Genomic DNA, 14,802 nt, shown 5'->3' on the forward strand with positions numbered 1-14,802 from the left:
GGCGTGATCCCGGCATTATGGGATCGAGCCCCACATCAGGCTCCTCCGCTGGGAGCCTGCTTCTTCCTCTCCCACTCCCCCGATTGTGTTCCCTCTCTCGCTGGCTGTCTCTGTTAAATGAATAAATAAAATCTTTAAAAAAAAATCTTAAAAAAAAAAAGTTTGCCAGATGATTCCAGTGTGCAGCCAGGATCTGTGTAGTAGTTCCCAAATATGGCTATACATCTGACTGATGGGGAGAGGGCTAGGGAACTCCCAACAAGGAGACTACATTTGGCTCTGATGGCTAAGGCTGTTCTTTCAAAAACATGTTTGTTGGGCATCTACCATATTTTAGTCCCGTGTTAGGTGCTGGGTGTACAGTTCTAAACAAAACAAAGCCCTTGCCATCATGAAGCTTATATTCAAGTGAATATAAAGTCTACCAGAGGATGAGGGCAGGAATATTTATCTGCTTTCTTTACTACTGAATTTCCAGTGCCTGGCACATAGTAGGCACTTGATAAAAAATTGTTAAATGAATGAATGATTGACTGAATAGTGACTTAAGTGCTATGAAGAAAAATAAAGCAGGGTAAGGGAGGATAGTGTGTGTGTTTCCATCTTACATGGCATGGTCAGGGAAGGCCTCACAGAGATGGTGACTTGAGCAAAGACTGGAAGGAGATGGGGAGGAAGACACACAGCTATCTGGGGTTAGCGTGTCCCTGGCAAAGGAAGAGCAAGGCAATGGCCCTGAGGTGAGAGTATGCTTGGCATTTTAGGGGAGCAATAAGGAAGCCAGTGTGGCTGGAGGAGTGACAGTGAGTGGACAGAGGGGAAACAGAGTGACAAACGGGAAATGGGGGTTGGGAAGAGAGAGGGTGGGCAGCTCATATAGAGCCCTGTAGATGATGGTAAGGACTTTGGCATTAAGGAAAACATGATGGCTTCTTTTCCCGTGTCAGACACTGGAGAGTGTATGTATTCATGTGTACAGTGACTAACGTTTACCTGGAGCTGAATACAAGCAGGAATTTCTGTGCTACTCGATAAAGAATGCTGAGTGTCTTAATGGATCAGGCCTTTAACTATAATTTTACAATGGGCAAAAACTCAGCAAGTGAGGACAATCAGCAAGAAGAGTCACGATGAGCCAGGAAATCAGCTTGGCAATGGAAAAGCCTGTCAGCAGGCCTCCAGACTGGCCTTTAAGTGATGCTTGAGGTTGTTAAATAGATGTTAGTATTGCTAAATGAGAAGTGTCTGGAAAACTAACAAGAGGTGTATGAGAGGGTGTGTGTACGCGCACACTGGGGAGCGGTTAGAGTAAACCTAGAGGAAAGCAAAAGTGATACAAAACAGAGAAGAGGATCCAGGCGGATCTATGGCTTCAGCCATTATTGGAAACTTCCTAAGAGCGTCTTATGGGAGGGGAATTTCTTGGGATCACACTGAGGAGTCAGCCAGACTTTTGGAAAGCTGCCTATGAAGGGTCAGTGCTCAGGGACATTGGGAAGTAGTTGGAATCAGCACTCATTTCCCTTAAGCAGCACCCCTTCCTCTTCGAAGCATCTGTTCTCTCTCTACCCTCACCAGGTCCCTTGCCTGGGCCTACCTGGGAGTGCACTGTGAGTCACTTCTATTCAACTTTTCTCTAGAGGCTACAGGAACCAAACTGAGTGGCATTGTTCTAAGGTGCTAAGGGGGCTGTGGCTTACCCTGTGCATTTGCATAAGGACAATAATTTAACCCAAATGTGAGGATTTCGATGAAGGGCTTTTCAGGCACCAGGGGTTGGCCCCCGCTGGGAGAGATTTGTATGCAGGGAAGGTGTGAAGAAGGAAATGCCTGACGCCCCTCAAAGCACAACACACAAGCAGTCCCTTATTTTAAGGGAGTCCCTTATTTCTGTGGGGGCTTCACTAGCTCACAATGAGGGGCCAGTGAAAAATATTTACCTTAATACTGCTTGCATTCTCCAGATCTGGATATTTAAAACTTTCTGTGGTCAAAATACAATGTTGGAAAACAGTTATTTCAGAGTCATATACAAATTTTGGCACAAAATTTATCTCAGTGGTTTTAGCAAAGAACTGCAGAAATTAGGCAAACAGAAAACGCTGAAGAGGTGAGATCCCTAGAATTCTAGGCACAGGTCTTGGCTCTTTACTCCCAAACTGGGAAAGATGATGCAAGATGATGTGGTAGAAAGAGCACCAGCCAGAACATCAGGAAAGGCAGGCTTTGCCACTAGCTTACACGTCCTTGCTCAGCCACTCAAACTCTGGGGGCTTCTTTGTTCATCTTTAAAATGAGAAATTAGGCCGTGGGTGATTTCTAAGGACCCCTACAGCTCTCTGGTTGTAGACCCTTGAAAAGAATTGAATGAGGCTGCCAGCTAAAGGAATGCTAGAAAGGAAGGTGGCAGGTCTTAGGAAATGGTTACTTCCTGCGAATCGGGAGAGCACTGAGGCATTATCTTGAATTCCAGGAGACATCTGTGATTGAAATTTGGCCTAAGGAGGTAGAAATGATCCCAAGAAGGAAGTTTCAAAAAGACCCACAGCGAGGGAGGGAGCGAGTAGTAAAAGGAGCAATGGACTTGTTTGGAGTCAGAAAAACTGTGTTTGAATCTTGGCTTCACTATCTAGAGCTCAGTGAATATGGTCAGTTCTAACTTCTCTGTTTCTTCCTATGTACAAAGGGGATGTGACTACTTTCTTTCTCACAAGAAGACCAGGTGAAGTAATGTGTATGTATTTCATATACATTTTATACATGTATAATCATAAAGAACCAAGATGAGAAGATTCTCTCTGGATTACCCTTTGGGCCAAGGATTCTAGAAAAAATACAGTAAAACCTCAGTTACCTTTAATATGAGAGAGATCCCATTACTTGAATTATCTGATGAAATTGGTTAACCAAAATATCCACTCAATTTTATTATCAATTGCTAGTTGTTCAAAAGTGTCTGAATACTTTCCTACCTTAGGAAGTCTTGTAAACTGTACACATTTGAATTGACTTCTTTTTGGTGATTGGGGCCATTTGGGTTTATCCAGGCCATCATTCCAATATAATTTTTAAGTGACTAGGCTAAATGCATGACATCCCTTCTGGATATATCTAAGAAGTTGTTTTGATAAAGAGGGAATGGAAAAATTCAGGTGCTTGAGGGTTCCAGATGGTCAGAGTCAAGTTGAGATTTTATTGTCTCTTCTGTGAAACTAAGAATTTGTATTGCCAAGGAGGAGGAGTTAAGATGGCGGAGGAGTAGGGGACCCCTTTTTCAGCCGGTCCCCTGAGTCGAGCTGGATAGGTACCAGACCAGCCTGAACATCCACGGAAACAGCCTGAGACGCAGGAAGATACATCTGGATCTCTACAAATGAACATCTCCAGCGCTGAGTATTGAGGTACGAAGCAGGGAGCCTTGAAACCGCGCACAGATATCAGAAGATAAACGGAAGGGGGAGGGAGCCGCCGCGTTCAGGCACTGGGAAGCGGTAGCCACCTGCACGGGGGGAGCGGGTGGACTCGCGGACAGCACCTGCGAGAAAACAGACTGGGACCGTGAGCGGGGAGCGCGTGCCACCAGACTGCTCACGGAACTCCGGAACTCCGGTGCGCTCACTGGAAACACACTGAGACCTGGAGCTCTGGGAGCGCGCTGGGCAGCTGGCGGCTGGCGGCTGGCGGTGTTAGAAACACAAAGGACAGAGACATGCCGGCCCTGGAAGTGAGGGCTGGGACGCCGGGTGTGGGGCACACATCCCGGGACGCTGCAGGGTTGAGCAGCACCAACAGTAACAGAGATAAAGTGGCCAGAACATCAGTGGAGAATGGTCCGCAATCCCTCTGTTCTGAGACAGAGGCTGAGATTCGGCCGCTGCTGCTCTGACTCTCAGAAGAGGCACAGCAAGCCTCCAGGGAAAGCCGCCAGAGAACAAAATCCTGGAAATACTGGCTCACAGTGTGCCCATCCCCATCCCCCCTCGCAGGGGACACGGAGACCCTACCCAAACAGGGTTGCCTGAGTATCAGCGCGGCAGGCCCCTCCCCCAGAACACAGAAGGCAGGCTGAAAAATCAAGAAGCCCACATTCCGGGGCGCCTGGGTGGCACAGTCATTAAGCATCTGTCTTCGGCTTAGGGCGTGATCCCGTCGTTCCGGAAAGGAGTCCCTCATCGGGCTCCTCCGCTGGGAGCCTGCTTCTTCCTCTCCCAATCACCTGCTTGTGTTCCCTCTCTCGCTGGTTGTCTCTCTGCCACATAAATAAATAAAATCTTTAAAGAAGAAGCCCACATCCCTAAGATCCCTATAAAACAAAGGCGCACGGCCTGGGTCCTGGTCAATAATTTGGGCTCTGGACAACCCCGCAACCTCTCCTCATCAGAATGAAGAGAAGGAGAAGTCCCCCCCAGCAAAGAAAAGACAATGAGTCTGTGGCCTCTGCCACAGAACTAATGGATATGGATGTAACCAAATTATCAGAAATGGAATTCAGAGTAACAATGGTCAAGATGATGTGTAGACTTGAAAAAAGTATTAACGAAAATGTTAATGAGAATATAGAATCTCTAAGGGCAGAAATGAGAGCAAATTTGGAAGAAATTAAAAATTCTATGAGCCAAATGCAGTCAAAACTAAAGGCTCTGATGGCCAGGGTCACTGAGGCAGAGGAACTTATTAGCGAATTGGAGGATGGGTTAGTAGAAGAAAAAATGAAAATAGAAGCTGGACTTAAAAAAATCCACGCCCATGAATGTAGGTTACAGGAGATTACTGACTCAATGAAATGATCCAATGTCAGAATCATCAGCATCCCCGAGGGGGTGGAGAAAAACAGAGGACTAGAAGAGATATTTGAACAAATTGTAGCTGAAAACTTCCCTAATCTAGCGAGGGAAACAAACATTCGTGTCCAAGAGGCAGAGAGGACCCTTCCCAAGCTCAAGCATGACAAACCTACACCATGTCACGTCATAGCGCAATTCGCAAATATTAGATCCAAGGATACAGTATAGAAAGCGGCCAGGACAAAGAAATTTCTCACGTACCAAGGCAAAGCTATCAGAATTACGTCAGACCTGTCTACACAGACCTGGAATGAGAGAAAGGGTTGGGGGGGCATTTTTAAAGCTCTTTCAGAGAAAAACATGCAGCCAAAGATCCTTTATCCAGCAAGGCTGTCATTCAGAATTGATGGAGAAATAAAAACCTTCCAGAATCACCAGTCATTAACCAATTTCATAACCACTAAACCAGCCCTACAGGAGATATTAAGGGGGGTTCTATAAAAGTAAAAAGGCCCCAAGAGTGATACAGAACAGAAAGTCACAACCGATAAAACAAAGACTTTACTGGCAACATGGCATCATTAAAATCATATCTCTCAATAATCACTCTCAATGTAAATGGCCTAAATGCTCCCATAAACGCCACAGGGTTGCAGATTGGATAAAAAGAAATGACCCATCCATTTGCTGTCTACAAGAGACTCATTTTGAACCCAAAGATACATTTAGACTGACAGTAAAGGGATGGAGTACCATCTTTCACGCAAATGGACCTCAAAAGAAAGCTGGGGTAGCAATTCTCATATCAGATAGATTGGATTTTAAACTAAAGACTATAGTTAGAGACACAGAAGGGCACTATATTATTCTTAAAGGATGTATCCATCAAGTGGATATGACAATTATAAATATATATGCCCCCAACAGGGGAGCAGCAAGATACACAAGCCAACTCTTAACCAGAATAAAGAGACATATAGATAAAAATACATTAATAGTAGGGGACCTCAACACCCCACTATCAGAAATAGACAGAGCACTGGAGCAGAAAACCAACATAGAAACAAGAGCTTTGAATGCCATACTCTATGAGTTGGACCTCATAGATATATATAGAACACTACACCCCAGAACCAAAGAATACTCATTCTATTCTAATGCCCATGGAACATTCTCAAGAATAGACCATGTTCTGGGACACAAAACAGGTCTCAACTGATAACAAAAGATTGAAATTATCCCCTGCATATTCTCAGACCACAACGCTCTGAAATTGGAACTCAACCACAAGGAAAAATTTGGAAGAAACTCAAACACTTGGAGACTAAGAACCATCCTGCTCAGGAATGATTCGATAAACCGGGAAATCAAAAAACAAATTAAACAATTTATGGAGACCAACGAGAATGAAAACACAGTGGTCCCAAACCAATGGGATACTGCAAAGGCAGTCCTAAGGGGGAAATACATAGCCATCCAAGCCTCACTCAAAAGAATAGAAAAATCTAAAATGCAGTTTTTATATTCTCACCTCAAGAAGCCGGAACAGCAACAGAGGGACAGGCCTAATCCACTCACGAGGAAGCAGTTGACCAAGATTAGAGCAGAAATCAATGAATTAGAAACCAGAAGTACAGTAGAGCAGATCAACAGGACTAGAAGCTGGTTCTTTGAGAGAATCAATAAAATTGACAGACCAATGGCAAGATTTATCCAACAGAAAAGAGAAAGGACCCAAATCAATAAAATTATGAATGAAAAAGGAGAGGTCACGACCAACACCAAGGAAATTCGAAGGATTATTAGAAACTTTTATCAGGGGCGCCTGGGTGGCACAGCGGTTGGGCGTCTGCCTTCGGCTCAGGGCGTGATCCCGGCGTTCTGGGATCGAGCCCCACGTCAGGCTCCCCTGCTATGAGCCTGCTTCTTCCTCTCCCACTCCCCCTGCTTGTGTTCCCTCTCTCGCTGGCTGGCTCTATCTCTGTTGAATGGGTAAATAAAATATTAAAAAAAAAAAAAAGAAACTTTTATCAACAGCTATATGCCAATAAATTAAGCAATCTGGAAGAGATGGAGGCCTTCCTGGAAACCTATAAACTACCAAGACTGAAACAGGAAGAAATTGATTTTTTTTAAACAGGCCAATTATTTATGAAGAGATTGAGTCAGGGATAAACAACCTTCCAAAAAACAAAACTCCAGGCCCAGACGGTTTTCCTGGGGAATTCTACCAAACATTCAAAGAAGAAATAATACCTATTCTCCCAAAGCTATTTCAAAAAATAGAAACAGAAGGAAAGCTACCAAACTCATTCTATGAGGCCAATATTACCTTGATCCCCAAACCAGGCAAAGACCCCATCAAAAAGGAGAATTACAGACCGATTTCCCTAATGAATATGGACGCCAAAATCCTCAACAAGATCCTGGCTAATAGAATCCAACAGTACATTAAAAGGATTATCCATCATGACCAAGTGGAATTCATCCCTGGGATGCAAGCGTGTTTCAACATTCGCAAATCGATCAGCATGATACATCATATCAACAAGAAAAGTCTCAGGAACCATATGATCCTCTCAATTGATGCAGAAAAAGCATCTGACAGGGGCGCCTGGGTGGCACAGCGGTTAAGCGTCTGCCTTCGGCTCAGGGCGTGATCCCGGCGTTGTGGGATCGAGCCCCACATCAGGCTCTTCCGCTATGAGCCTGCTTCTTCCTCTCCCACTCCCCCTGCTTGTGTTCCCTCTCTCGCTGGCTGTCTCTATCTCTGTCAAATAAATAAATAAAATCTTAAAAAAAAAAAGAAAAAGAAAAAGCATTTGACAAAATACAGCATCCTTTCCTGATTAAAACCCTTCAGAGTGTAGGAATAGAGGGTACATTTCTCAATCTCATAAAAGCCATCTATGAAAAGCCTATAGTAAATATTATTCTCAATGGGGAAAAGCTAGAAGCCTTTCCCTTAAGATCAGGAACACGACAAGGATGCCCACTCTCGCCACTATTATTCAACATAGTACTAGAAGTCCTTGCAACAGCAATCTGACAACAAAAAGGGATAAAAGGTATCCAAATCGGCAAAGAAGAAGTCAAAATGTATCTCTTCGCAGATGACATGATACTCTATATGGAAAACCCAAAAGAATCCACTCCCAAACTATTAGAAGTTATAGAGCAATTCAGTAATGTGGCGGGATACAAAATCAATGCTCAGAAATCAGTTGCATTTCTATACATGAATAATGAGACGGAAGAAAGAGAAATTAGGGAATCCATCCCATTTACAATAGCACCAAAAACCATACGTTACCTTGGAATTAACTTAACCGGAGACGTAAAGGACCTATATTCTAGAAACTATAAATCACTCTTGAAAGACATTGAGGAAGACATAAAAAGATGGAAATATATTCCATGCTCATGGATCGGAAGAATTAACATAGTTTAAATGTCCATGCTACCCAGAGCAATCTACACTTTCAATGCTATCCCGATCAAAATACCAATGACATTTTTCAAAGAACTGGAACAAATAGTCCTTAAAATTGTATGGAACCAGAAAAGGCCCCAAATCTCCAAGGAACTGTTGAAAAGGAAAAACAAAGCTGGGGGCATCACAATGCCAGATTTCGAGCTGTACTACAAAGCTGTGATCACAAAGACAGCATGGTACTGGCACAAAAACAGACACACAGACCAATGGAACAGAATAGAGAAACCAAAAATGGACCCTCGGCTCTTTGGGCAACTAATCTTTGATAAAGCAGGAAAAAACATCCAGTGGAAAAAAGACAGTCTCTTCAATAAATGGTGCTGGGAAAATTGGACAGCTACATGCAAAAGGATGAAACTTGACCACTCTCACACCATACACAAAAACAAACTCCAAATGGATGAAAGACCTCGATGTGAGACAGGAATCCATCAAAATTCTAGAGGAGAACATAGGCAGCAATCTCTACGACATCAGCCAAAGCAACCTTTTTCATGACACATCCCCAAAGGCAAGAGAAACAAAAGATAACATGAACTTGTGGGACTTCATCAAGATAAAAAGCTTCTGCACAGCCAAGGAAACAGTCAAAAAAACTAAGAGGCAGCCCACGGAATGGGAGAAGATATTTGCAAATGACACTACAGATAAAAGACTGGTATCCAAGATCTACAAAGAATTTCTCAAACTCAATACACATGAAACAAATAATCAAATCAAAAAATGGGCGGAAGATATGAACAGACACTTTTCCAATGAAGACATACAAGTGTCTAACAGAGACATGAAAAAATGTTCCTCATCATTAGCCATCAGGGAAATTCAAATCAAAACCACACTGAGATACCACCTTACACCAGTTAGCATGGCAAAAATAGACAAGGCAGGAAACAACAATTGTTGGAGAGGATGTGGAGAAAGGGGATCCCTCCTACATTGTTGGTGGGAATGCAAGTTGGTACAGCCACTCTGGAAAACAGTGTGGAGGTCCCTTAAAAAGTTAAAAATTGAGCTACCCTATGACCCAGCCATTGCACTACTGGGTATTTACCCCAAAGATACAGACGTAGTGAAGAGAAGGGCCATATGCACCCCAATGTTCATAGCAGCATTGTCCACAATAGCTAAATCGTGGAAGGAGCCGAGATGCCCTTCAACAGATGACTAGATTAAGAAGATGTGGTCCATAAATACAATGGAATATTACTCAGCTATCAGAAAGAACGAATTCTCAACATTTGCTGCAACATGGACGGCACTGGAGGAGATAATGCTACATGAAATAAATCAAGCAGAGAAAGACAAATATCATATGATTTCTCTCATCTATGGAACATAAGAAATAGGATGATCGGTAGGGGAAGAAAGGGATAAAGAAGGGGGGGTAATCAGAAGGGGGAATGAAGAATGAGAGACTATGGACTATGAGAAACAAACTGAGGGCCTCAGAGCAGAGGGGGGTGGGGGAATGGGATAAGCTGGTGATGGGTAGTAAGGAGGGCACGTATTGCGTGGTGCACTGGGTGTTATACGCAACTAATGAATCATCGAACTTTATATCGGAAACCGGGGATGTACTGTATGGTGACTAACATACTATAATAAAGAAATCATTAAAAAAAAGAATTTGTATTGCCAGCCCTGACGTCCCCACTGAATTCTAGACTTAACTATCCCACTGCTCATGTGATCGTTGAACTTGAGTGTCTAATGGCCTCAGTCTCCCATAGCCCAAACAGAATTCTTGTTACCTCTCCCCTCTCTACCTTTGCTCCCCTTCCTGTCTCACAACATGGACCACAAGCCACTTAGTTGCTCAAGCCAAAATTGTAGGAATCACCCTTGACTTTTCCATTTTCCTCACTTCCAACATCCACTCCATTAGCAGTTCCTGCTGATTCTACTTTCAAAATACATTCTGTATCTGTTCACTTTTTACCACCTCCATGGCTACACCCCTGGTCCAAGCCACCATCATTTCTTGGCTGGATTGCTATGAAAGCCTCCAGACTGTTCTACCTGCTTTAATCCTATCTTTACTCAGTTCATTCTCCAAACAGTAGCCAGAGGGATTTTTTTAAATTCATAAGTTAGATTATATTACTTCTCTGCTGAAAATCCTCCGTAGGATTCCTACAGCAACCCCAAAAGTAATCCATGCTCATTTCTACTGTCTATCACAGGCCCTAACATGATCCGACCCCTAGCTATCTCTCTAACCCCATCTCATACCACTTTCCTTCTCACTGGGCTCTAGGTACTAGCCTTTATTCTTTTCCTCTAACATGCCAAGCTCATCCCACCCTAGGGTCTTTGCACTTACTGTACCCTGTGCCTGGGATCCTCTGCTTCCAGATCTTCCTGTGGCTGCTTCCTTTTGTCATTAAGTTCTGATGTTTCTGGACTTCTTGGACCAGACTAATCTAGCCAGCCACTCTCTATCACGTTGGCCCTTCGTTCTTTTATTCATATTCACTCACAAATTCCACAAATATTTACTGAGTGCCTACTATATGCGTCTTTTCTAGGTATGTGGGGATATAGTGGACAGCTCCTCCCCACGTGGAGCTAAATTCTAGGGGAGGGAGACAGCCAACAAACAAATAAAAACATGCAATCTATCAGATAGTACAAATGCTAAGAAACAAATTAAAGCAGGGAAGGAGGGTAGGGAGTGCTGGGGTGGCAGTGACTGCTGGGGTTGCAATTTTAAAGAAGGTGCTCAGAGGTGGCTTTACTTAGAAGATAATATTTACGCAAGATCTGAAGAAGGTGAAGAGTGAGCTATGCAGATACCTTGGAGAAGAATGTTTTTGGCAGCTCAGTAAGTGCAAAGTCTCCTCTCCTGATAAAGGAGAATGCCTGGCATGTCTGTGGGTGTGTGTGGCTGGAGTGGAGTGATTAAGAGGGATCATAGGAGAGGTGGTCAGAGAGGTCATGGGGCGGGGGGAATGCTGTCCATACCATGTGGAGCCTTGTAAGCCACTGGCTTTTACCCTGTGTGAGATTGGGGGGGTACTTATTCTTATCTAGATTTGTTGTTAATGTTGCCTCCAGACTCCCAAGTTAGAATAAGGGTAAGGACTTTGTCTCTCTTACTTATGGCTTTATCTCTAGAACTCAGAATATTGTCCAGCACAAAGAAAGTGCTCAGAGAATCTTTGTTGAGTGTGATTGAATAAACAAACTGGACAGGTGCAATATTACCAAAGGATATAGGAACTAAACATAATGCAGTGCAATGAAGTTGAGGAAAACAATGCAATGGATTCAGGTTTAGGAGACTTAGGATCTATACTCTGACCCAGTGTATGACCTTGGACAAGTTGCTTCCCCACCCTCAACCTCAGGCTCTTCATCTTTAAAGTGAGGTTATAGTAGATGGCTTCTTTCTGGCTCTAACAGCCCATGATGATTCCATACTGCAGGCTGCACAGCACTGATACATTATCTCATCTTCTGACTATGACCTGTTTATGGAATTCTGGCAAACTTAACCATACTCTATGGCTCATCTTTTAATAAATGTTATTTCCACTTACAAATGGAGAGGATAGCTTTCTTGAGTAACTATTTGAGTGGGTTACAGGCTTGAATAATCAAGGTCAACTCCAGTCCTATAGTTTGAGTTTCAAGGCCACCTTCATAGTAAACATTACACTCCCAATTCTAGGCCAGTGCTGCCACTGTGAGAACCACATTGATCCTTTGCAGTTTAAAAGAATACAGAACCAGGGCGCCTGGGTAGCTCAGTTGATTGAGCGTCTGCCTTTGACCTTTGGCTCAGGTCATGATCCCAGGGTCCTGGGATTGAGCCCCGTGTCAGGCTTCCCACTCAGGGGCAGTCTGCTTCTCCCTCTCCCTCTGCCCCTCCCCCTGCTCTCTCTCTCAAAAATAAATAAATAAATAAATAAATAAATAAATAAATAAAATCTTTAAAAAAAACACTGGTGGATGGTCACATCATGTGGGAAAAAAGTATTTGAAAACTGTATATTATTTCATGCTTTAAAAATTCTTTAAATTTGTATTGTGAAGTACATTGTACTCAGAAAAAAAATAAAAGAGTAGGGGACTAAAAACTCAAGTTGTAAATATTTTAATGTCAGTTCTAACAGAAACAAAAGAAAGTGGAGTCTAGCCAGATTCTAACATAAACAAATACATTTAAGTTTAATTTTTAGCTTTAAAAGCTTTTGGGGGCACCTAGGTGGCTTAGTTGATTAAGGGTCTGCCTTTGGCTCAGGTCATGATCCCAGGGTTCTGGGATTGAGCCCCATGGAGGCTCCCTACTCAGCAGGGAGTCTGCTTTTCCCTCTCCCTCTGCCTCTTCCCCATGCTGGTGCTCTCTCTTACAAAAATAAATAAGTAAAATCTTAAAAAAATAAAAGCTTTTAAAATATGTTTTACTGGGGCTAAGCTAGTCCTACAAAGCAAGGATACACTCTTAAAAAGAGATGATTAAATCCTAGTAGCATGAGCTGTAGTACACATATAGATGTGATAAACCCATATGTCCTGGATATTTCCTACAGGAGCGTGGCAATTTTAAACCCATAATATCACGCCATGTACTTTATACCAAAATTAATGAAATCTCAGTGATTCAGAAAAAGCAAACTCCTTGGCTCATGATACCTACTCCCCCAAAGTAGGTCAATCTATTAGAAAACTCAGTGTCAACTTCATGTTTCATAAGAGGAAAATTTATCAATGCAAAGAAAAAGCCTCCTTTAAATAGTATCTAAGAAAAAAAAATCAATCCAACCTTCCGTTATTTTGGCACTTGGATCTGAAAGACGATCATCATCATCACTAAAAAAAGATAAAAGACATTTCATTTTCTATGTATTTAACATATGAAGGAATACTGGTTAAGTAAAAGAATAATCTGTCAAAATCATTATTCGTATAGAAGTAAATCTAGAATGGTATGTCTCTGAGTTCTCAAATCAAGTGAAAATGACTGCTACATCAACTTTTATTTGGTTTTATATGTGCCCTCTTTTCTTCTCCAGTGACACAATTGAGAGTCGCCTGCATTACTACTTACGTATGTTACAACAATCATGAAGGAAGAAAGGATCAATGGTGGGCCAGGGGTAGGTGTCCTAAAATGGCATCAGGTCAAAAAGAAACCTTAATTTCATAATGCCAAGTAGAAAAGAATATAGTTACAATCAGGTAGATTTTTCTCCTTATACCCTAGTTTTCCCATGATACAAAGTGTAATAACTCTTCCCAGATTGTGAATATTCTTATAAACATTGGAATAATTTTAGGCACATTTAGGCTATTCTAGAAAAAGTGTTAATCAGACTTCAAGTCTACAGTGTACTTTATTCTTTCTTGTCTCCTATAAATACTGCAGAGTCCCTCCTTTCTCTTCACAGTCTTCCCCAATTTGGATGGTCTTGTCTAAAGCTCATCCATCCTTTAAGGCCCAACTCAAACTCCACTGCTTTTGAGAATTCTTTCCTGAATGCTTCAACTTATGTAACCCCTCCATTTTGGGAATCCCCGTGACAGTCAGTGCCACACTGCTGAGTGTTTAGGTACATAAGGAAACTAAGTAGGAAGCCCTTTAGGTGGGCCATTAGTGCAGGAACTATTGTTGACCCAGGGCCTGTCTCTTAAGTTCCAGAATCTAACACATTGAAGACTTAATTTAACTATACTAACTAGACCACTATACTAGAAAGAAGGAAGTATAGACCAGATAAACAGGAATGGAAGAGAACATGGAAAGGGGAGGCCCAGGAAGTAACCACAGAGGAGAACAAGGGGAAGGAGTGAGGGGAGTTTGAGGGGTGAGACACTGGCTTTCTCACATGTTTACTTGAGGGGCCCACACTTCTCATCAACATAATTTTCATTTTGGATTTCTGTTTCTTAGCCAACTCATATTGCTTTAATTCACTGTACCTAGAAAATGAAGGCAGATCCTCTTCATTGTATGAGGATGAACTCATAATTCTATGTAAGAAGTAATATGCCGGTTCAGTACTAGCTTTCCTTTCTTCTCTCTGGAAAAGTACAAGTCAGGTAATTATAAAAAGGAGATTTTGTAATAAATTAAGTAAAATATACTATAATATTTCCTTAGTTACCTATGTAGCCAGCATTTCTGATCAGGCACACTGTTTGCTCCTAAAATCTCACAGGGCTTCCTAATAAATAGATCTTAATAAACAGATCTGAGTTTGTGTTGAGGCTATTGTCCTGGTGAGCCTCTGAATTGGCCAGAGTTGTATCTCTGTGTTTTCTTTTCTCTGGTTCACTGCAGTTTCTGGGTTAACTTGGAAATCATTGCAAATGGATAATCCAGGCGATTGTCTCACCAGGAAATCCTAAATCATGTGTATCTTCCAAATGCATGTACAGTGCAATTTTTTTGGTAGGGCCAACCCAAGAGGATGATAAGGCCCCTGTGTGTGTCAGAGTAATAGTGGGGCTTATGGACTGAGGAATACTCAACATACTTTGCATAATTAGCTGTGTTTCAACAAGTTGGGTAATTTT

The 14,802-nt window shown here is 42.4% G+C and overlaps 1 protein-coding gene across 2 annotated transcripts in view; it reads right to left on the reverse strand.

Moving 5' to 3' along the window:
• Positions 1-14,802, reverse strand: part of LOC113271000 (fibrous sheath-interacting protein 2-like) — a 76,736-nt gene that overhangs the window by 3,667 nt on the left and 58,267 nt on the right. For both annotated transcript variants that reach the window (XM_044391675.3, XM_044391674.3), the window contains 2 exons: positions 14,206-14,306; positions 13,049-13,095 (listed from right to left, as the gene is read on the reverse strand). In XM_044391675.3, the coding sequence (XP_044247610.2) occupies positions 13,049-13,095; positions 14,206-14,306 (148 nt within the window). The remainder of the gene's footprint in view (positions 1-13,048; positions 13,096-14,205; positions 14,307-14,802) is intronic.

This window comes from Ursus arctos, chromosome X, assembly GCF_023065955.2.
Source record: "Ursus arctos isolate Adak ecotype North America chromosome X, UrsArc2.0, whole genome shotgun sequence".
NCBI lineage: Eukaryota > Metazoa > Chordata > Mammalia > Carnivora > Ursidae > Ursus > Ursus arctos.